Here is a 20,634-nt window from a genome sequence, read left to right as displayed (position 1 = left end):
TGTTTTGTGTTATTTTCTTTACTGTCTTCCCTCAAAAGCAAAGATGTTAATATTGTCTGACAGTTTGTTTTTCGCGGGGCTCCGCCCTCTCCTAGATATGATTGGCTTGTTCAAGCATCAGTTTCCCGTTCTCCACGCTGATTGGCTGGAAGACGAACGTTTTAATTAAATCTCCCTGCGTCGGTTTAAGTTGCGGGGGAAAAAAAACAAAACAAAACAGACGTCTAAAATAAAACTTTTGAATATTTCAGACATGAATAACAATATGGATCCAGCCTGATAATTATTTTAAAATGGGATCTATTCTTTTCACAAAAAAACACAAAATCTCTGATTTACGACTTGTAATAATCAATTTAAATCTAGATTTTTTAAAAATATATATTTTTATTTTTATCATCAGCAAAGCATTTCTGATTCAGGAAAAGAAAATCTCTGGAAACAAAAATCCTTTCAATAATCATACTTTTGTGATTTGATAGGTTCAGCATCAAAAAAATAATAATTTAGCAAAAATCTCTGCTGATTTTTTCTTTTTTTCTTTTTTTGTTAAATCTTGTCACTCAACTGTTTGCCATATTATTAGCTGCACAGTTTTCAGATCCTGACTCGGTGTTCTATATTTTTCTTATTTTGATCCAGGCTCATCTTTCGAAGTGGTCTTAATTTATGGTTCTGGAGACTTCCTGAAGGTATTTTAAAGTTTCTCCTTGGGCTTCAGCAGCTTTTTCACTCAGGCTTTCCCTGTTGGACTCCTTCCACCTGACCTGCGTGTGTTTGTGGGCGGAGTCTAATCAGCTCAACTGCCCCTGACAGGTCCAGGAAGTGTTTGGCAGGTTGCAAGCGAAGTTGACCCGCTGCAGCACACGCAGCATGTCATTATTCATCTGTGTGGTTCTGTGATGTGCGAGCTGCAATGTGTATCTGCGTGTCTGTTGTAATGGGGGAGGAAGACGAAGAGCTGCAGAGCTGGGGCTGGACTGACCTGTGTGTATCCTCCACTCATGTGTCTGTATGTAGGTCAGAGAGTGAGATCAGGTTGCAGGGATTTGTTGTAGTCAGCCGGAGGCTGATCAGTGCTCGAACCCAGTCTCTGATCAGAACTGCTGGGGATGATTTTTGAAAATGCCGTGATCAGATTTTCAGATTAAAGGTGTTTCAGTTGCAGCACAAAACATACTGCTTTCTGACTGGTACATTATCTGTAAATATTCACACAGAAGCAGCGGGAGTAAACCAAACCATTAAAAAATAAATAAAAAATCAGTTTACTTCACACACAAACACACATGACAAGATAACTTTCTAGTTAACATTTAAAAATAATTGCAGAATGTATGCAGTTGATTTAAATCAGGGTGTTTGAAATTGTGATTATTTTCTTATTTAATCTTTTTAATCAATTATTTAAAATTCATTAGTGATTTTTACTTACGGTAAAAAGTGTTTTAGTTCAGTTAAGATGAGGGCTGGTGGGCAATGTGGACATCGAAATGTATTATGGTATTTTCTGGTACATTTATGATAATGAAAATTGTGATTAAAAAAAAAAAACTACTTCTTTTTACAGGTTACGTGTATGACTGTGACTGCACAAACATAAAAACTGTCTATTATAAACATTCCCACTTGAAATGAGTTTCTCAAGGGCGGCACTTGGGACAAAATGAGATTTATCTAGTTAAACTGCACAGCAGCTTTTTTCAATTTACTGCTATTTATTGATGCTTTTGTAGAACAAACAGTAAAAAAAGAAAACATAAAAGTAACATTTACAACAACACTCTAAATTTCTTTTCTATTCAACATTAACTGAAATTCATCAAGACGATAAACCGAAATTTGTTATGATAAATGATGAGCGATACAATAAATGGCTGCCCCTTCACAGAGCTGCTCCTTCTTTAGTTTGAGTTTTCAATCACCTGATTTCTGATTCCTGTTTCCAGTTGTCAGACCACCTCTTATGACTCATTCTAACTTTTTCCTCCTCAGCTCCTGCTACTCCTCTTTGCCGTCGGACTCCGAACAGGACCAGCGGACCCCCTCCTCCCTCATGTCCAGGCGCAGCCTGCGGCTTGACGGTGGCCTGCTGGACCGCCGCCCTGCGCCTCGCAGCAGCGCCTCCCTCGTCGTGGGAGGAGCCGGCTGGAGGAGCGGCGGGTCCCGTCGCTCCCAGCGGCACTCGGCCTCCTGCTCAGAGTCGCTCCTCGTCGGCTCGTCTCAGTTCCTCCACAACAGCAGCATCAACAGTGTGGCGTCGGACGCCTCCCTGATCTCCTCCCTGCTGGACGAGTCCTCCATCCAGGAGAGCACGCTGGTCGAAACCTTCTGGGGTAATCCCGCCGCTGCCTCCTCTTTGACATCTTCATCATCATAAATCTGAACCTCGTTTAACTCTCTGCTCTTCCTCCTCAGGTTTGGACCAGGATGCAGATCCCAAAGGTAGGTTCCTGCTCGGATCAGAAACGCAAACTTAACTTCATCATTTCAACTAGAGTTGCAAAAACAGATTCTTCTCTGCTGAAAAAAAGTGCTCATCTGTTATGCCTCTCCCTCTCTCTCTCTCGTTCTCTCAGAAAGCACTATCATAGCCAGTGAGAGCAGCAGTCTGATTGGGTCAGACAGTGTTGGTGCCCAACACTCTGACCAGGCGCTCAGCAGGCTTTGCTGTAAAGACTGCGACGGTCCGAGCGCGGCACAATCTGACAAGGAACCCAAGAAGGAAACCTCCACCATCTACTACAGAGGTCGCAAGAGCAGGGCAGGTGAGAGGGCGGGGCTTCCCCTTCATGCAGTCCTTGACTTTACTCAAAGTAGTTGTCGCATTCTCATTTAAAATATATTGGGTAGAGAATATTTAAAGTTTGTTTATATAGCGCCATTGTAATATGTTAATAACATCATGAGGTAAGTTTGCCCTCTGACAGACCAATAAACTTGGATCATTATAAATAACACCAAACACTGAAACTGGAAGATATTTTAAGTATCCAAAATAAAATGCAACCAAAAATGACAAATAAAACAAATTAAAAACCACTTATTGCCAAAACCATGAGTAAAATATATTTATGTATACTTTGTCTCTGTAAACAAAATTGCCCTTCGAAAAATGTTAATCTTCACAATGGAAATTATTTACTTATTGTATTTTATTTTCTCTTGTTTTGTATGTTGTGTTGTTGTGTAACTTGTGGACCATGAGTCTGTTGAATAAAGTATAATAATAATAATATTTAGCTATTTTTAACTTATCATGCAGTTAATGAATTGCTTATTGCGACAGGCGTTAGTTCAAGTTCCAACAGTTAATCAGGTGGAATTTGCATCCATGTTCTCTTAGTTTAGAAACTCCTCTATGTTTAAAAGTGGAGACTTTTTCACAGTGATTTTTCCCTTTTTGACACTGAAGCCTCTGAAGGTTTGGAGCAAATTGTGTTGCTGCAGCACTTTCATGGTTTGTGTTCATTATATGTAAATCGGCTTCCTGCTGTGAGGAAGGCTGAACTGAAGGCGCCGCAGGACACCCGCTTCATCTTTTTTGACTCGGCTCTTCCAGATGTGCTGCAGCTGTGGCTGACCTCCTCTCTGCTGTTTGTCAGGAGAGCCGCAGCCCGCTGCGCGTCTGCGCTGCGGCTCTCCTGGCAGGCGTTCCAGCCCTCCTCACGTTCACAGCCCAACAGGCGTGGAGGTAAAGAATGTCTGAAGGTGATGGGTCTCGCAGATCACCACCTCCTATTCCTTAGCCAGTCTGGTGTTTAGCAGGTGGAGGGGGGTGGAAACACTCGGCTTACTCAAAATCCCAACAAATCACTCGGCTCGGGCATTCACTTTGGCTGTTTCCCCGGTGAAATGCAAATTGTGGCTACACCTGCAGCCACTCCCGACCTCAGAAGACGCACACGTTGTTGACGTCTCAAAGGTCTCTTTCCTGTGCTGCAGCTCGGTCCAGGAACAGCGGAGTCATGGCTATGACGGACGCCAACCCGAAGGAGCTTCATCCCGTTGGATCACTGTGTGAGTCAAACGGGTCCCTGCAGCTGCGGGATCGCGCTTTGAAAAGGTTCTCTATGAAACTCTGCAGGATGTCGCGCAGTCAGGACAAAAGGTCTGCAGGAATCAACTGTTCTGGAAGCTAGATGCTACAGAGCAGATTTAATAGAAGAAAAACTATCTATGCAATCACTCGGCAGTTTTATTTTAAACCGAAGTCTGAAGTGGAATGCTGGAATTGTTTCAGATGAGATCCTATGCCAACAGTCACTGTTTTCACTCACTTCATAAATAATCCAGGCATTTTGTAATTTCTTCTGTAAAATGTTTTTGAGGGTTTTATGAGTTATAACCTTCGGCATCTTTCTGGCTCACCACTCTTCCTTGCAAAAGTTGAGAAGTTCGTTTAGATTTCTTATTTCCTGCAAAAGTTTAATGTGTGTTTGGGGTTGCAGTTCTGTTGGCACACTCTCACATCTGTGTTCGACCAGCTGATCCAAACATGTCCTTAAATCCCAGTCATAATGGTCTTAAATTCGAGTCGGGTGAAATCTATAAACTCTAAAAAGATTCTGCTCCACAATACAAAATCCAAGGTTGGTCAGAGTCAATTTAAGACCCTTAAACCATGCCACACTGTACTGAGTGTCAAGCATGGTGTTGGCTGAATCATGCTGAAAAGATGTTGGAGATCTAAAACTTCAACTCTGATGAACAACTTGATGGTTGAACTGTGGACACAGTTGAGTGTTCCAGCAGGCCAGTGGTCACAAACACAGATCTATGCTGGCTTTGGAATAAATAAAGCAGGAAAACATTAGCTTCTGCTATGGCCTGTCCAAAGCTGAATAATAATATTTAAACTTGTGAATCAATTTTTTGTTTTTGACAATTATTGCTGCTCCATGTTGGATAAAAGAACCGCACGAATAGGTCATTAAAACACCAAATTACATTTCACTGTGTTTGTCGTTTTAACGCGGTGTCGACATCAACAGGTGACGACTGCAAGGAGAAGCAGCGCTCCCAGCTGGACATCTCGTCCTTTTCGTCATCCTCCTCCTCTTGGTCTGCCAGTGTGTTGGAGTTCATGTGCAGCGCTGCAGTTTTCACAGGTTCACTCAGTAAAACCGGCAGCAGGAGCTGCAGACGATGTTCAGAGCAGCTGCTCAAACAGGAACTTTGTTTCTGATTCATTAATTCACAGAAATGTTTCAGTTTAAGCAGCTGCAGCTGACAAGGCCAGAGTATTCCTATAAAAGCGTCCTAATCTCTGTGATTATCACTCTGATTCAGTTTGACTAACATTTGCCTCTGCAGCTGCAGCGCTGTGGCTTCTTACCCAGCTGGTTTTCTCTGCTTCACTGAGAGGCGGACACTCTGCAGGTTACAGTCGCCATGTGTGTAGTTTAGCTAGATGTCTGTAGGTGGTGCTAGAAGACCCCGACTCTGATCTCCCTTGTAGTGGTCCTGCGGTGTGTGTGTGTTTTGAAATAAGATGCACCAGAATCAGAATGTGGAACCGTTTCCACCTCTCAAACATCGGCCATATTTACGCAATCTGAATCGCAGCAAAGAAGACAAAAATCCTTCATAATTGTAGCAATTGAAGAGCTTTTCGTAGCCATTGAGGGGTGGAGTTTGTGCATCTTGTTTTAAGCGTTTAGCAGAACTTTGTTGACGTTGAATCTCGTCTCCTTTAACTTGACTTGCAGCTGATCCTGGATCTGTTTGTGTCCTCAGGCTGTGTGTTCAAATGGATCAACAGACGATGGAGTCACTTGAGCCCGTCCTCCCGCTTAAGCAAGTAAGACGTTTGATCCCATCCCATCAGCATCTAGAGGAGTTTGATTAAACCATAAGCGTTTCTTCTACTATGTTGAAGCAAATTCTGAAGATTATAAAACTTAATGTTAATCCAGTGGTTTTTGTTTGGTGGACTAATCTTGGATCCATCATTTCCTGTTAAATAATATAATGTATGGTGACAAACTGAAAGTTCAGGCTTCAGGAAAACGTTAAAAAAAAAAAAACCCAGGCGAACCATTGTTTCTTTTTCAGAATTAAAAACAATTTAATTTAAGATCAGACTGAGCTGATTTGAAATGTTTTGTTTTGTTTTGTTTTCTCCCCAGACTCTTCATCGCACTCCTGCTCCTCCTCTTCCTCTTCAGTAAGTTGTACTTTATGAAAATCCTCATGAAGCTGATGCTTAAATAATTGTCCCATTTCTCCCGAAACAGAAAAAGAAATGGGGGAGTCTTGGCTAATTTTACTTGATGCTAACTAATCTTTAGCTTCATTGATTACCTGATTTGGTGTGAATCGATCACGTCTTCGTTTTCTTAGAATCACAGTTGTTTTTAGGGTAGTTCTTATTTTTCTCGGAGCAGAACTTGAAGTTTACATAAAATAATTATGCTTCTATGTTTTTCCCGTCAGGTTTGTCATGGTACTGTCCAGCTGGTATCTACTCGTTCCTTTTGGGGATCAACATTGCGGATATTCCAGGTCTGTCCTCAGTCCACAGCTTCTTGCCTCTTCAGCAACAGTCAGCAGAGGGCGCTGCAGAGGAGTTGGTCCAAAGTCACCCTCCATCAGATGAAATGCTGCCACAGGTATCTGCTCAGGAAAGACAAATAATCCTAATGTTCAACTTTAATTATCAGGTGACGGTTTTAAATTAAAATTGGATCCATTAATGTCCACTTAGAGATTTTTTGTGTTGTAGTTTGGCCTCCATCCAGAAGAGGGTGCCGCTGGTCGTTCTTAATCAGAGTCGGTTCACACAGGAATAAAGATGGCAGGCCATACCAGAATGGGAAAGAGTAACAGACAGACACAGAATGCTCTTTATGCAGATTTGCTTTGAAATATAAACACTCGAGGAGCAGCATCAGCTTTGGTCTGTCGGTACTCTTGATACAAGAGAAATTCAGGATTTCAAGAAAATGGACACTTATTGATTAATCGTTAGTTGATCGATAAAATCAGTTGACTTCAGATTAACTCTTGAATCCATAACTTGCATCCCTTCAGCTTTTAAATCAGACCTCTGTGTTCGGTCATATTTTCTACCAGGAAGCTTTGTCACCAGCTCCACCAGCAGGGATGGAACCTGAACATCTTGTTCAGATGGAGCAGAGTCTGAGGGCACTGTGGGAAGAGATGGAGGCTGCAGGGCGACGGGCGGAGGAGAGTCACAAGGAGCTGCTCCAGCTCTACACCGACCTCCGTCAGCAGGCGCCCGGGCCCCAGCGCAGCGAGTACGACATGGAGCTGTGGATGAGGGGGCTGATGGAGCAGCAGCTGTCTCTGCTTCGAAGACGACTCAACGAAGAGAGACGGCTGAGGGAGCAGGTTGGAAACCAGTCACCAGCTTAACATTCAAACACTAATTTCTGCTGATTGCAGTGGTTCTTCATATTTTGGAATTATGGCTGGGCGATAAATGGACTTTTATCAATTTAATCAAACTTCTGGTTTGTGAAGATTAATTTTTTTTAGGAAATCTGGATTATTTTTTTTTCTTTTTGCACCAATTTACTTCATGGGTTGTCATAGTTTCGAGCGATGAAGACTATTTTGAAAGCCTTCATCTTGTTTGACAGTCTGGTTTTGAAACTTTTAATTATTTCAACTTTGAATTCAGCCCAACACTATGATTACAATTTTTTTTCTTACTATTACAAGAACACAGTTGTAGTAATATGAGAATAGGGTCACAATATTACCAACTCTGCTGGAGATTCTTCCAGTAGAATTGCGTCTTTATTCTGCTAATATTACAACTGTGTTATCGCGACTAAACAAAGATCTTTGTAGCCACGCCTGAGGTTCACAAGGTTCCATTGTAAACCTTTTGACAATGTTTTCTCTCAGTTGTAATTTCTATTTTAGAAAAGAATCTGAGTGCAAATGCAAAGTTGGTTCAAATCTAATCTGGCATGAGAAAAATGTGAGATTTTTTTATTTCTAAGCCATAATCGCCCAGCTCTGTTTGAAATGCTTTGAAACTGTATCACTTGTGTCTCTGACGACTAAAACCTGAAGAAATTTTAGTTATTTTTTTCTTTCTTTTTTAAGTTTCCATGATTTCTGACAGCGAACATAGTTTTTAGATTTATCATTCAATAAAACATGAAAATTTTACACAGAGTAAGACTGAAGACTCCAGAATGAAGACCTGAAACTGAGTTTTCCTCCCTGTGTGTGTGTATGTGCTTGTGTCCATTCGTAGATGCGACAGCAGGATCTGTTGCTGCTGAAGAACCAGGCGTCCCGTCTGGATCAGCTGCAGCGGCAGCTGGAGCAGGTCACAGCCAGGAGTCGGGTAAGTCTTGAGATCTCGGTCACACACAGGAACAAATCTGAATCAGTCTAATCTCTGCAATTTGCTGTTATACAGGAGCTGCAGGGAAGAAATGAGGACACTTCCAGGTAGCTTTTCATCCTGCTTAAAAGTACATTGTTAAAAGGTCTTAAATACATGTGTCTTAAGCTAAGGCCATAAAATGTCATCAATTCTAGACATTAAAATTTGACTATCTTGACCATTTAATCCTGTAAATTCGATGCATTTTTTTTTAAATATGTGTTTTGTTTTTTTCTCAGAGACACAAAATGTGTGATTTAGGTCTTCCATTCATAATGGTTTTAAAAGTGAAACGTAAATTTTCTCTCAACAGCTCCAGAATGGACAAACCGTCCCAGGATACTTTGCAGGCAGGCGTTTCGCGGGACGTGGACGGTCTGTCTGGGTGTCAGGACGGCTGCCAGAAACTAGACGGAATCCAGCAGACAGTGCGGGGATGCGACACTGATCACTCACTTTTCACAATAAAAGCCTTTCTGTGAAGCGTTTCTGACTTGAAGCTCTCCCCCACAGATGTCAGAGCAAGTATCGGGTCTGATCCGGGAGGAGGTTCGGGCTCTGGTCTACGGAAACCAGCTGACCCAGGGCAGAGACTCCGACCTGCCAGAGTCTCTCCTGCAGTGGCTGTCGCAGCGGTTCGTGGGCAACGCCGACCTGAAGGAGGCGCTGTCCTCTCTGGAGTCTAGCATCCTGCAGAAACTCAGCCGGTGGCGGCGACAGAACAGTAAGGAGGAGACGGTCAAAGAGGATGTACTGGATTTTCCCGGGAACGCTGTAACCAAGGAGGTGAGTGGGAAAGTCTCAATTGTACCCTCACATATGATGTTGGTACCAGCCCAACCAGGGCTGAGACAGTTAATTGTGAGGAGCTTATTTTTGAAAAAATGGTCAAATAATTTAGTAATTGATTAATTGTTAACTCAAAAAAGGCTATTTCACAAAAAAACAACACACTCAGAACTGTCATTAGGTCTTAATTGTACAAAATGTACATACTTTTCACATTTATGGAAAAAAAACTTTATCTGCAAATATGTCAACCCAGAACACCTGAATTGGCATCATCTTTGCTTCATCTGGTTCCAATTCTATTAAAAAATTAATTGGTTAATCAAAAATGTAACAGATTGAATAATTGATTATTAAAGTAATTGCTCAAACATTTGACATTTAATCCATTGACTTTTCAACATCTACATACATTGACTGTCCACCTGGACACTTTTGGGTTTCTATGAATTAAATAGAGTAAAGGTACTGAGGTTGTTCTGACTCGCTGATCCCCAGATGTTCTCAAACTAACATCACAGCTCCTAAACTGCTTCTCTGCATTTCCAGGAAGTCAGTGTGATGGTGATGGAGGCTCTGAAGCTGTTTTCTCAGGATCGAACCGGCCTGGCCGACTACGCTCTGGAGTCCGGAGGTCGGAAACCGACTCTCATTTACCGTTTTGTTCAGTTTGTCCTTACAGATTTTGTTTCTTTTTGTTGCGTTCCCTATAAACCCGGAGCTGAATGCAGGCATTCGGTTTTTATAAATTGCCCGATGTGTGTGTGTGCTCGTCCTGCAGGGGGCAGCATCCTCAGCACTCGCTGCTCCGAGACCTACGAGACGAAGTCTGCCTTGCTGAGCTTATTCGGACTTCCTCTCTGGTATTTCTCCCAGTCTCCTCGAACTGTGATCCAGGTAACAAGCACACTGCAAAAGATGAAGGTTGATTTCTAAGAAGGAAACACCAGACTGATCAATATTAGGCCCTGAATTCAGTTTTTCAAAAAATAATTCCGCTTTCTTTCCCCGGCAGCCTGATGTCCATCCTGGGAACTGCTGGGCCTTCAGAGGGTCTACAGGCTTCCTCGTGATCCAGCTGTCCATGAAAATCCTTCCCACAGCCGTCACCATGGAGCACGTCCCCAAATCCCTGGCCCCCAGCGGGACGCTGCGCAGCGCTCCACGGGACTTCAGCGTCTACGTATGAGAACACCAGGACTACAGAGCTCTGAAAAGCTGCATTTGGTCTGAGCTTCATTGGATTTATTTTTTTTTTAATTTCAGGGTCTGAAAGATGAGCACCAGGACAGAGGGAAACTGCTGGGAAATTTCACGTATGACGAAGACGGAGAGGATCTGCAGATGTTCACCATCTCGGTAAGTGGTTGTTCCTCAGATCTGTAGAAACTAGATTGGAATTGTGCTGCAGAGTTTCCTTTAAAGAAGTTGATGTCAGACTTGACATCTCTCCTCTTTCTGATCTTTTTTTTTCCAGCCTGAATGATTCAGAAGTGAATAATTAAAACTCTTTGTAATGTCAGACGAGTGGGATAACAATATATAACAATAGCATGACAGTTACATGTTTTCCTTTTATATTGTGAATTTCTAACAAACAAATTGGGCAGAAAGATTCAAACAAAAAATTTAAAATGTTTTTCACTTCAAGTTTGTTTTTCTTCATCAATTACTGTCTTTACCTAAAAAGCGTTTACAAAAGCACACCATCATACTCACTAAAGCTATCAGTAAATTGCAAATTATTCAGTATACAAGTTAATAAACTTAGAACTGTATGTGGGCATTTTGCTTAAATCATATTTGTCTTTAAAAATTTGTTGAATGTACATGAACATTGGTGGGTTTATGAAAAAAAAAAAAAAGTGATGGAAAAAAAATATGCAAATAAACTCTGACGGACCTTCAGAAAGTCTGGCGAACGTTAAAATATTACCCAAAAAAGTTTAGAGGATGGAAACCAGGAGAAACATGGCGGCTTTTGACTGCTCTGCTTCATTTCTCTGGTATTCTCCAGGAGCAGAACGACGAAGCCTTCCAGATCATCGAGGTGCAGGTTCTGTCTAACTGGGGCCACCCAGAGTACACGTGCATGTACCGCTTCAGAGTGCACGGGTTGCCGAGCGACGTCTGAGTCCGACGAGGCGGAGAAGCTCTGCTCGCTTTTTAACCGTCTGTGCAGTGGCTGGTTCTTACGTTTCCCGTGGAAACGCTCTCTGTCCGGTGATCCAATGAATCTGTTCATAGTTTCTCTATCCAGGTTACGCTTCCAGGTCATTGCTGCTGGTTTTCACATGTTTTATGCATTTATCAGGTGTGATGTCATTCAGCTGTTGCGTCGGAGTAAAACCTGTCCGCGTCACGGCGCGGATAAACGGGCCGACGGATCGGTCTGACGAGGAGGGAAGGTTTTAAAGCAGAAACTGAAACGACATCCCGCTTCAGCATCTGATGCAATATAAAAAAAATAATACTTTTATGTTTGAAAACTGTAAAAATTGTGAAACCTGAAGACTTGAAGGGAGGAAAAAAAAGTAAAACTATTTCCAACAGCAGCTACCTGTCTCCAGTTTGAAAGTTAATTTCTCATTTGCACTGGAACTTTTTTTTTATGTATACATTTGATGTATGTAAATATTTTTGTACAAGACTTTAAACTGAATTGTTTAATAATAAAGATTTGACATTTTAAAAGCGTTCTCTTGTTGCATTAACGTATGACGTGTCAAGCAGCTGGCAGGACGCAAGCAGAGCAGACATCACAGTGGAGGTCACCATGAAGAAACGCCCAAATATTTTCCAAAATAAAAACAAAAGAAGAAACATCTCTTTCCTGCTGGCTCTGTCCCACCGACAGAACTAATGTTTTCTTTATTTTCACTTCTATATTTATACATTTAAATGTCTGGGGAGCATTTTATGGAATGGAAAACCATTGTGTACTAGTTGAACGCATTGGTCAACATTAATATGCATAAATTATATAATATCAATATATATTGTATATTTTGTTTACCCAATCAATGGAAAAAGCTTTGTTATAAAGTTATTAAAGTGAGTTCTATGTTAATATAAAGAATGTACTTGGAGTGAAATTAATATTTTTGTAAAGCAACGTGATGACATCCTTAAAGGTGGAGTGTCAGAATAGGAGTTTTTAAAGAGACGGAGGCCCAATTTCAAGGTGTTGAATAGTGAAGTCAAATTTCTTTTAAGTCATATTAGATATAACAGCTGAATGTAACGTACTTGATTGTACGTAATACTGTCTATTTGAGCAAAAACACTAACATCTTGAAAAATGATTTCTTAAAAATTCATGATGCCACGTGTGTTGAGGAAAAGGGTTCTTTTAGTTGAATGGCTGTTTGAATTATTATACTTTTCATAATGACATTGTAGGGATTATAAAAGATTATGCAATGGCATTAAACCCAAAATAGAAAAACAGTCAATAGGCTTCAGTTAATTCACCCAAGATCCATTAGTAAACTTAACACATCACTCAGGCATTCTGATAGTGGCCTTCACCGCCACTTCAATACATTATGGTGATGCTTCCGGAACACCTCCAACGCCGAGATTGTAATATTCCAGCTCCGTGTCATTCTGTTGGACCCTCTGCTTCGCCCTGGTGGTCTGCAGGAAGAAGGCACAGTCGAGTGAGAGCATCATGCCAGGCTGAGCGCTTTTCAGCTCAGCCAGAAACAACCTGCAACGCTACCTTGTGGGTGTAGAAAATCAGAGAGCAGAAGACCAGCAGAGTCAGCAGCAGGACCACCAGTCTGATGATGAAAACTGTTGGATCTGATGAGACACACAGTCACAATAGTCATGTCAGATTTTGATCGCGGTGGTAAAGTTTACCTCAGCTCATGTGCTTTTCACACTGGTAAGTAAATAAGAGATATGCTTATTTACTTATCCATTTGAACTTGAGGAACAACATTATTATTCAAGAGTGAAACTGAAACATTGAAAAAACGAATGACTTGTCAATTCAGAAATGATCTTTATGACAATGGAGAAATGGAAGGCAAGTCCTGAATCTATTAATATTTCTCAAGAATGCTTCTTCAGTTGCTAAATAAAGTAACATGTGGATTTCAGCAGATATTTTGTGCTCGGAGGACATGTAAAATGTAAAAACTGCTGCGAAACACTGTAGTTAGAGCCAAAAATTTTGGTTTAAATTGTGCATGCTTTTTGTATATGTAGATATTATACTAATGGTAAGATTCTCTTTTAGTATGTTTTGTATAAAAGCAGCACCTAGGGGATGTACTTGAAAATTTATGAAACGTGTTGCATCAAGTAGACCAGGGGTGGGCACTCCTGGTCCTCGAGGGCCGGTGTCCTGCAACTCTTGGTTGTCTCCCTGATCCAACACACCTGAATCCAATAGCTGAATCACCTCCTAAATGCAATCAAGTTCTCCAGAGTCCTGCTAATGACCTCATTATTTGACTCAGGTGTGTTGAAGTAGAGATACATCCAAAAGTTGCAGGAGACCGGCCCTCGAGGACCTGGAGTGCCCACCCCTGAAGTAGACTGTACTTATAGGTTTTTTAAAAAAGTAGTCTTCACCATATTTTATTTTGAAGGGCTCATATTTGTAAGAGGAAGTGGGATAGATAAAAGGAACTTGACTGGTCCATGGTTGGCTGAGGGTCAGGAAGGATAGGAGAGGAGGGAAGGAGACAGGAAGTTAGAGGGATGAACCGCGCCAAAAGAAAAGAAACGTGGCAGAGTTTAGAGAACGCGTGTTTTATGCATGCTTAGACTTTCAGTTCGACAGTCGCTGAATGTATATTGACACTGCATTCTGGTTTGCCGCTGCTGTGACGGTTCCAGACCGGAGCTCACTGTATCGTAGGTGTAACGCTCGCTGCCGCATCGATGTTCACTAACACAGTGAATAGCCATTGAGGACGGTAAGCTAACCCAGCTAACGGACACTTTAACTAAGGTTTCCGTCGTGGAAGCTTTAGCCAAGCTGAGCCTGGAGCAGCGGGTTGCGTTTATACTGAGAATTTGTGGCGGGGCTGAAGGACTGGATCTGCGTTGGCCTCCTCTGTTGTTCCTGGATCCTGTGGACTGCCGGACTGGTTGGGGAGCAGAGGACATCTTGCCGGACTGGATCTGCGGACATCTTGCTGGCTGGAAATGAGGACGGGTGAGGTGCCGAGGAGGTTTGGGTCTTCACTTGGAGCGGAGGGTCCGTCGGATAGTCGAACCTCGGATTTTGGAAGAGCAGTGTGGTTTTCGTCCTGGTCGTGGAACACTGGACCAGCTCTACACCCTCTGCAGGGTCCTGGAGGGTGCATGGGAGTTCGCCCAACCAGTCTACATGTGCTTTGTGGACTTGGAGAAGGCGTTCGACCATGTCCCTCGGGGTGCCCTGTGGGGGTTCTCCGGGAGTATGGGGTACCGGGCCCTTTGATACGGGCTGTCAGGTCCCTGTATGACCGGTGTCAGAGTCTGGTCCGCATTGCCGGCAATAAGTCGGGCTCGTTCCCAGTGAGGTTTGGACTCCGCCAGGGCTGCCCTTTGTCACCGATTCTGTTCATTACTTTTATGGACAGAATTTCTAGGCGCAGCCAGGGTGTTGAGGGGATCCGTTTTGGTGGCCTTAGGATCGCATCTCTTCTTTTTGCGGATGATATGGTCCTGTTGTCTTCATTGGGTCGTGATCTGCAGCTCTCACTGGAGCAGTTTGCAGCCGAGTGTGAAGTGGCCAGGATGAGGATCAGTGTCTCCAAATCCGAAGCCATGGTCTTGAGCCAGAAAAGGGTAGAGTGCCTTCTCCGGGTCGAGGGAGATGTCCTGCCCCAAGTGGAGGAGTTCAAGTATCTCGGGATCTTGTTCACGAATGAGGGAAGAAGTGAGCGGGAGATCGACATGCGGATTGGTGCAGCGTCCGCCGTGAAGTGGGCGCTGTACCGGTCCACCGTGGTGAAGAGAGAGCTGAGTCAAAAAGCGAAGCTCTCGATTTACCAGTCGATCTACGTTCCTACCCTACAGTAGAGATTTATATATATATATATATGTGTGATTCCAAACACATCATTGTCACTTCGTAGTAGTGCGTTTTTGTTTAGGAGGAAATTAGCTCCAGAGGCTGTGACTGTCATTTTTCTAATTTGCTTATAAAATCAGTTGAAATTCAGATTAGGATATTTATTTATTATTTCTTGACTTTTATGACTTTGGAAAAAACAGAGTATTTTCAAATGCTCTCACAATAACTGGGGAGTTGTTTCGGCTCAGTAGCAGCATGGCAGATGCTGGTGGAGATATTGATGGCAGCATCATGGAGGGATTGGAAATCCCAAATAAGGTAAAGATGACTGTTGACATCTGCAGAAGCGATGGTCCTCAGTTCATGAACGGCCCTTTGTGCGTGAAAAGCTCGGCCCACACCTGAAACACGCATGTACTGTTACAGCAGTGATCGAAGAAGGAAAACTTGCTCTACAATTAAACGATATCATCCAGACAGAGGAGAGACATTACCAATAACAAACACCTCGATCCCAGAGTCTTTCAGATTCGTCGCTGGGATTTCTACGTCGTCAACAGATTCTCCATCAGTGATCAGAACAACAATTTTTTTTGAGTCTGGACGCGTTCCCACCTCGGGTGTAAAGCTGTGGTTATCAATGTACTGCAGAGCTTTCCCTGCATGTTGGAAGAAGAAAGAAATGTTTTAGAAATGGGTTTTTACATCTGATGGGTTTCATCTACATGCCCAGGCTACCAGACTTAGGTAAAAATATGGACCCAGAAAAAAGTCCAGAACTTTTCGATTTAAACTACTTTCATGTTGACAGTATCAAAAGTTTATCTAGTTGTGGTCCAGTAATGTTTGGTGTGTCTTTTGTAGTTTTGTAAGAACTTATTTGTTGCTGAAAGTTTTATCTTTGCTTCTGTCTCCCAATGAACAGAGTGACGGTGGTTTCTATATTGAGCAACATCTTCTTCTGTCTAATATTGTTCCAGCTAAGCTAACAGAGAAAGCTGACCCAGGTTATATTTTGAGGGATAAGTTGCTCTAGAACCCTTAAAAAATTTGAAAAGTTCTAGTTTTGAGTTGTGAACCGTTAAGATCCTGAAGTCCCAGAGTTCCTCATGGTCAGAACCCAATAACACACTGACCTGTCATTGTGCTTCCATGTATTTGTTTTATCTGGTTGATGGCCTGCAGCAGGGACTGCTTCTTGTTGTGGCTGTTCAGGTGCCACTCAGCTTTTTGGTCGCGACTGTACTGAGTCAAGCCTACCGAATGGATCAAATCAAACAGAAACTCAGAGCAAGAATATGTTTTGACAACAATATTGACAGATACATGCATATTGTGTACACTACGCTAGCTCATTATTTGACCTTTGTTTAAACGAGAATGAGGTGATGATACCTATTTGGACTTTGTTGGGACCGACGGGGAAGTTTTGAACCATCTCAGATATAAATGATTTCATCCTTCCAAAGTCATCCCGGCTAATACTCCCGGAACCGTCCACTAGCATCGCAATGTCAGCGCTGGCCATTTCACACTGAGATGCTGAAAGAAGAAAACAGTTACACATTTATGTCAAAAATAATGTTAAACATGATAATGCTCTTAGCACAGCTTTATCTGTCTTTTGGATCATTTCCTCTGCTCATTTTTGGCACGGTTAAGAAAACACACATTTCCGAACTTTTCTTTCTTTCACATCATCTTGGCATCTCAACCACTTTCTGTGAGCTTTAGTTTCTCAGTAGCAAAAAATAAATAAATAAATGTGGGCGTCAAGGGTATGGAAAATCTAACCCAATGCCAGAGAATAAGGCACAGTCATCTCGGATGGCAAAGAGAAATTTTGATATGATGAGCAGCTCTGCAACACCCTGCACATCAACAAAGTGTTTGTTATGCTCATCTCATGGCCAGTATAGAATCTGAAGAACAGCAATAAAACTAAAATTCGGATTCTGACCGAAGAATACCCTGTTAAGTCCAAGCAAATCCATCATCTCCCTTAGAAATGTTGCACTGATGCCCTTGAGAAGAACAACAGAGTTCTGTAATGGAGTGTGAAGAGTTAATACAGTTCGTGGGCTTCATCAGGAAGACAGTTATTTATGTCGGCATTTCACAAAACACAGGGAGAACAATTCAACTCTGTCGAATAAAGCTAAAATAATTGATTCTGCATTAAATACATTAACTGATACAGTGAAAAAAAGTCTCATATTCCCAGTAATATACCAGCAGCTGTGACTGTGACTGTGACTCAGCTGTGACTCTTTAATTTAAATACGGTAAATTAAAGAAATTTTTTTGTTTGTTTTACAATATGACTTTATTGACTTTTGTTGTGTCAGAAGAAATGAATTTGTTTACCTGTGTAGCTGGAGATTTCATCGCCTTGCAGCCCTGAAAACCAGCACACAAATATCAGCAGGTGTTAGAAAGGCTCTATTACCATCAACTGTAATAATATATAAGCACACTGCTAAAACTGAGCGTCATACTTTGCAAAAGACCCGAACCTCTGTAAGAGGAAGCAATAGTGATTTCTACAAGGACGGTTAAAAGCACCAAATTTTGTAAAGTTTCAACAAGTAAAAATATTGATGTTCCTCAGACAAATGTTTCTTCCTCTCTTTAGTCTCCAGTAAAAGGTGTAGAAATGCATCGCTCTGTTGGCCCTCAGCTGAACACCAACAGATGCAGGATGAGGAGCAGGAAACCGAAGAGTTCAAAGGTTGATGTCAGAGAACAGGGACACGGCTTAGTGGCAGACAAGTACCTCTTACCTTGGCCAAACCATGCTGAGGGTTTGAGTCTTACCTGAGCTCAGCAGCAGCAGCAACAACATTTGATCCATATGCAGGAGAGAAAAGTGTTTTTGTGGGTCTGTTAATCTTTTCCACTCTTCTCTTTTGGTGATGTGTTATTTCCTTTTCCTGTTGTAAGCTTATATATTTTTGGCGGTGCAGAGTGATGTCAAAGCTAAATTCATGAACACTAAATAGTCCCCACAACAGCACAGCCTTAAAGGTTTCCGGCTCCGTTGCGCAACGGAGCAACGAGCAGTGAGTAACGACACGTATTTGAGGATTGGACTTTATTTGGCAAGAGAGATACGCCAGAAACTACTTCACTTTTTCAGAGAAATGCAAGAATGAGGAACATGTTTGGAGTTTCTCGTTCCTCTACTGAAGCGTGTTTCTTGCTCCGAGGAGCAGAATGTCACGGAACCATGATGCTCCGACTGGAATCTGGACGAATCTCAGGGTGGACAGCTTCAGACTGATGAATGTTTAGAGTTGGTGTCTCCATGCAGAGGGAATCTGCAGAATTTCAGCATGAAAATCCAGCCAACAAAGTTTATTGCATTATTATTTTTTTCTTATTTACAAAGTAGTTTGATTTTGAAAATTCAGGTTGATTATTATTGAACATCCAAGAGGTTGTGTTCTGTTTTTCATTAAAAAATTTTTTTTGGTTTGTCAGTACATTAAAAATGCAATCAACGACAAAATAATCTTTATTAGAAACGAAACGAGAAACTTAATATTAAAGTGGCTAAAATAAAATGTTTCAATTTAGCTTCAATGTTGTTTTACCTGTCAGATAAAGTCCAAGAAAGACTAAACATCCAAAGAAACACTTTGCTTTTAATCTGATGCAACTATGGAGCCAAGTTGAGGCCATGTTCAAAACGAAAAGAAAAAAAAATGGAAGTCAGGAAAAAAAAAAAACTGAAAAAGATGTGAAAGAAAAAAAAAATTAAAAGTTCTGTGCCTTCAAACAATTTTAACAATGTTCCTGTAGAAGACTCATATATTTTTTTCAGACTTATAAGGTCTGAAAAAAATTGTGTGCTACACAAGAGAGATTCCTTTGATGCATCGAAGAATGACGTCATCACTTCTTATGTCACTGTTACCATAAGAACTGAACATTTTTATGATGCATTCACATCGAACACGTTTTGAGCGTCAGGCGAGTCTTTGGTTTACATTCAGTCGATGTGGAATGTTGGACGCCATGGACTCCCTCGATGTGTCAAACGCGCCACATCGGCCCTCGACGCGCCTCCACATAGACTTTGAATGTACACCAGATGATGGTCAAAATGTGTTTGGCGTGATCGCACCATTGTATGTCCAGTGTCATATTATGTCCATCATATTAGGACCAAAGCCTGGTCCTAATAGGATGACTCATTGCTTTGGGTCAGGGGAAATATTTAGAGGTAAGATGTGAATTAAATTTTAGTTGATGTTAGGGTCAGGCAAAATGTCTGGGTTTGGCAAAATCGCAGCTACTAAAATGAAGGGAAATCATTGCAAAGTTCTAATACGGGTCCAAATAGTTTTGACAAACCTATATAGCATTTTGTTTTCTAAATCATTCTATAAATAATCATACAATGTTTGGTTGTTTTTCTGCCACTTCCGTAACTGCAGTACATTAATAGTCTAATGTGTTGAATGTGCTGAGACATTCAACACATTAAAAACCAATCAGAACCAAATGTTCATCTTTCGGTTCTGATTAGTTGTTTCTGGAGAGCAGCAGAGCCAGAGGACTGTTCACAGAATCTCTGTTTCATATGCTGCTGTCAGACACTTTTAACAAATATTCATCCATCCATCCAAACACATTTATCCTTGCAAACACACATTCACACCTTAAAGCAGGGGTGGGCACTGGTCCTCGAGGGCTGGTCTCCTGCAACTTTTAGATGTGTTTCTACTTCAAGACACCTGAGTCAAATAATGAGTTCATTAGCAGGACTCTGGAGAACTTGACTGCATTTCGGAGGTGATTCAGCTATTGGGAGACATCCAAGAGTTGCAGGACACGGGCCCTCGAGGACCAGGAGTGCCCACTCCTGCCTTAGGGCAATTTAGACAGACCAATTAAACCTTTTTTCAGAAATTTTACTTGCTGCAACTTTCATACAGGAAGGTTTAAACAATGTTATTCTGTTTTAAACTCTGAAACTGATCTTGTGTTTCTCCTTTGATTTTGGAGTCAGGAATTTTATTTGCATTGAGGCCTGTATCTGTTTTGATTTTCTAAATTTGTGTAAAGCCTCAAATTTTCCTAATGGCCAGTGTTGGCAAAACCTGGGTTTACATAGTTTACCATGTTAGTAAAGGCCGAACGGGGCATCGGTTGGCCTTCATGCCAATGCCAAAATGGAGGCCATCCCTGCTACCAGTGGAGGTTTGTCTTCCTTCAGACCTCCATTTTTGGCCGGAGGTCCATCTGTCATTGGACCTCCCTGTTTGACTGGAGGTCCATCTGTCATTGGACCTCCCTGTTTGGCCGGAGGGCCATCTGTCATTGGACCTCCCTGTTTGGCCGGAGGTCCATCTTTCCTCCGGCCTCTGAGGTTGATTCCAGGTCTGTCGTTCTTCAAACTTCCCTGGTTGATTCAAGGTCTGCCGTTGGGTGGACTCCTCTGGTT

At 41.9% G+C, this 20,634-nt stretch overlaps 2 protein-coding genes across 3 annotated transcripts; one reads left to right on the top strand and one right to left on the bottom strand.

Moving 5' to 3' along the window:
* Positions 1–858: 858 nt before the first annotated feature.
* LOC129368300 (SUN domain-containing protein 1-like) lies at positions 859–11,717 on the top strand. Of its 2 annotated transcripts, XM_055043225.1 has the most exons (21): positions 859–987; positions 1,996–2,336; positions 2,419–2,445; positions 2,580–2,768; positions 3,563–3,694; positions 3,946–4,020; positions 4,995–5,111; positions 5,317–5,382; positions 5,740–5,803; positions 6,132–6,169; positions 6,439–6,614; positions 7,078–7,356; positions 8,237–8,329; positions 8,405–8,436; positions 8,685–8,799; positions 8,885–9,157; positions 9,710–9,794; positions 9,942–10,057; positions 10,176–10,343; positions 10,427–10,519; positions 11,178–11,717. In XM_055043225.1, the coding sequence occupies exons 1-21, from the start codon at positions 917–919 to the stop codon at positions 11,292–11,294; spliced, it is 2,667 nt and encodes an 888-aa protein (XP_054899200.1). In that variant the 5' UTR covers positions 859–916; the 3' UTR covers positions 11,295–11,717. The 2 variants fall into 2 exon arrangements, with proteins under 2 accessions (XP_054899200.1, XP_054899201.1); XM_055043226.1 differs by lacking the exons at positions 3,563–3,694; positions 3,946–4,020; positions 4,995–5,111; positions 5,317–5,382.
* Positions 11,718–12,199: 482 nt separating this feature from the next.
* Positions 12,200–20,358, bottom strand: LOC129367871 (collagen alpha-1(XIV) chain-like). Its single transcript, XM_055042496.1, has 9 exons — positions 20,310–20,358; positions 18,000–18,502; positions 17,550–17,582; positions 16,578–16,724; positions 16,319–16,438; positions 15,677–15,841; positions 15,404–15,583; positions 12,885–12,967; positions 12,200–12,799 (listed from the first exon to the last, which is right to left on the bottom strand). The coding sequence occupies exons 2-9, from the start codon at positions 18,034–18,036 to the stop codon at positions 12,707–12,709; spliced, it is 858 nt and encodes a 285-aa protein (XP_054898471.1). The 5' UTR covers positions 18,037–18,502; positions 20,310–20,358; the 3' UTR covers positions 12,200–12,706.
* Positions 20,359–20,634: the final 276 nt, after the last annotated feature.

This window comes from Poeciliopsis prolifica, unplaced genomic scaffold, assembly GCF_027474105.1.
Source record: "Poeciliopsis prolifica strain line A6 unplaced genomic scaffold, Auburn_PproV2 SCAFFOLD018, whole genome shotgun sequence".
Classification (NCBI taxonomy): Eukaryota; Metazoa; Chordata; class Actinopteri; order Cyprinodontiformes; family Poeciliidae; genus Poeciliopsis; species Poeciliopsis prolifica.
Note: the sequence above shows the minus strand (reverse complement) of the source record. Positions and strands in the feature narration are given on the sequence as shown.

Bases quoted from the DNA above. Each gene is read 5' to 3' on its own strand.
- LOC129368300 (XM_055043225.1), top strand. From the start codon at position 917: ATGTGTATCTGCGTGTCTGTTGTAATGGGGGAGGAAGACGAAGAGCTG. The intron at 8,800-8,884 runs GTGCGGGGATGC...TCTCCCCCACAG, and splicing joins TAGACGGAATCCAGCAGACA to ATGTCAGAGCAAGTATCGGG. The intron at 9,795-9,941 runs GTCGGAAACCGA...CTCGTCCTGCAG, and splicing joins CTACGCTCTGGAGTCCGGAG to GGGGCAGCATCCTCAGCACT.
- LOC129367871 (XM_055042496.1), bottom strand. From the start codon at position 18,036: ATGGATCAAATGTTGTTGCTGCTGCTGCTGAGCTCAG. The intron at 12,968-15,403 runs GTGAGAGCATTT...GTGTCTCATCAG, and splicing joins GAAACAACTCCCCAGTTATT to ATCCAACAGTTTTCATCATC. The intron at 12,800-12,884 runs GTAGCGTTGCAG...TTCTTCCTGCAG, and splicing joins TGATTTTCTACACCCACAAG to ACCACCAGGGCGAAGCAGAG.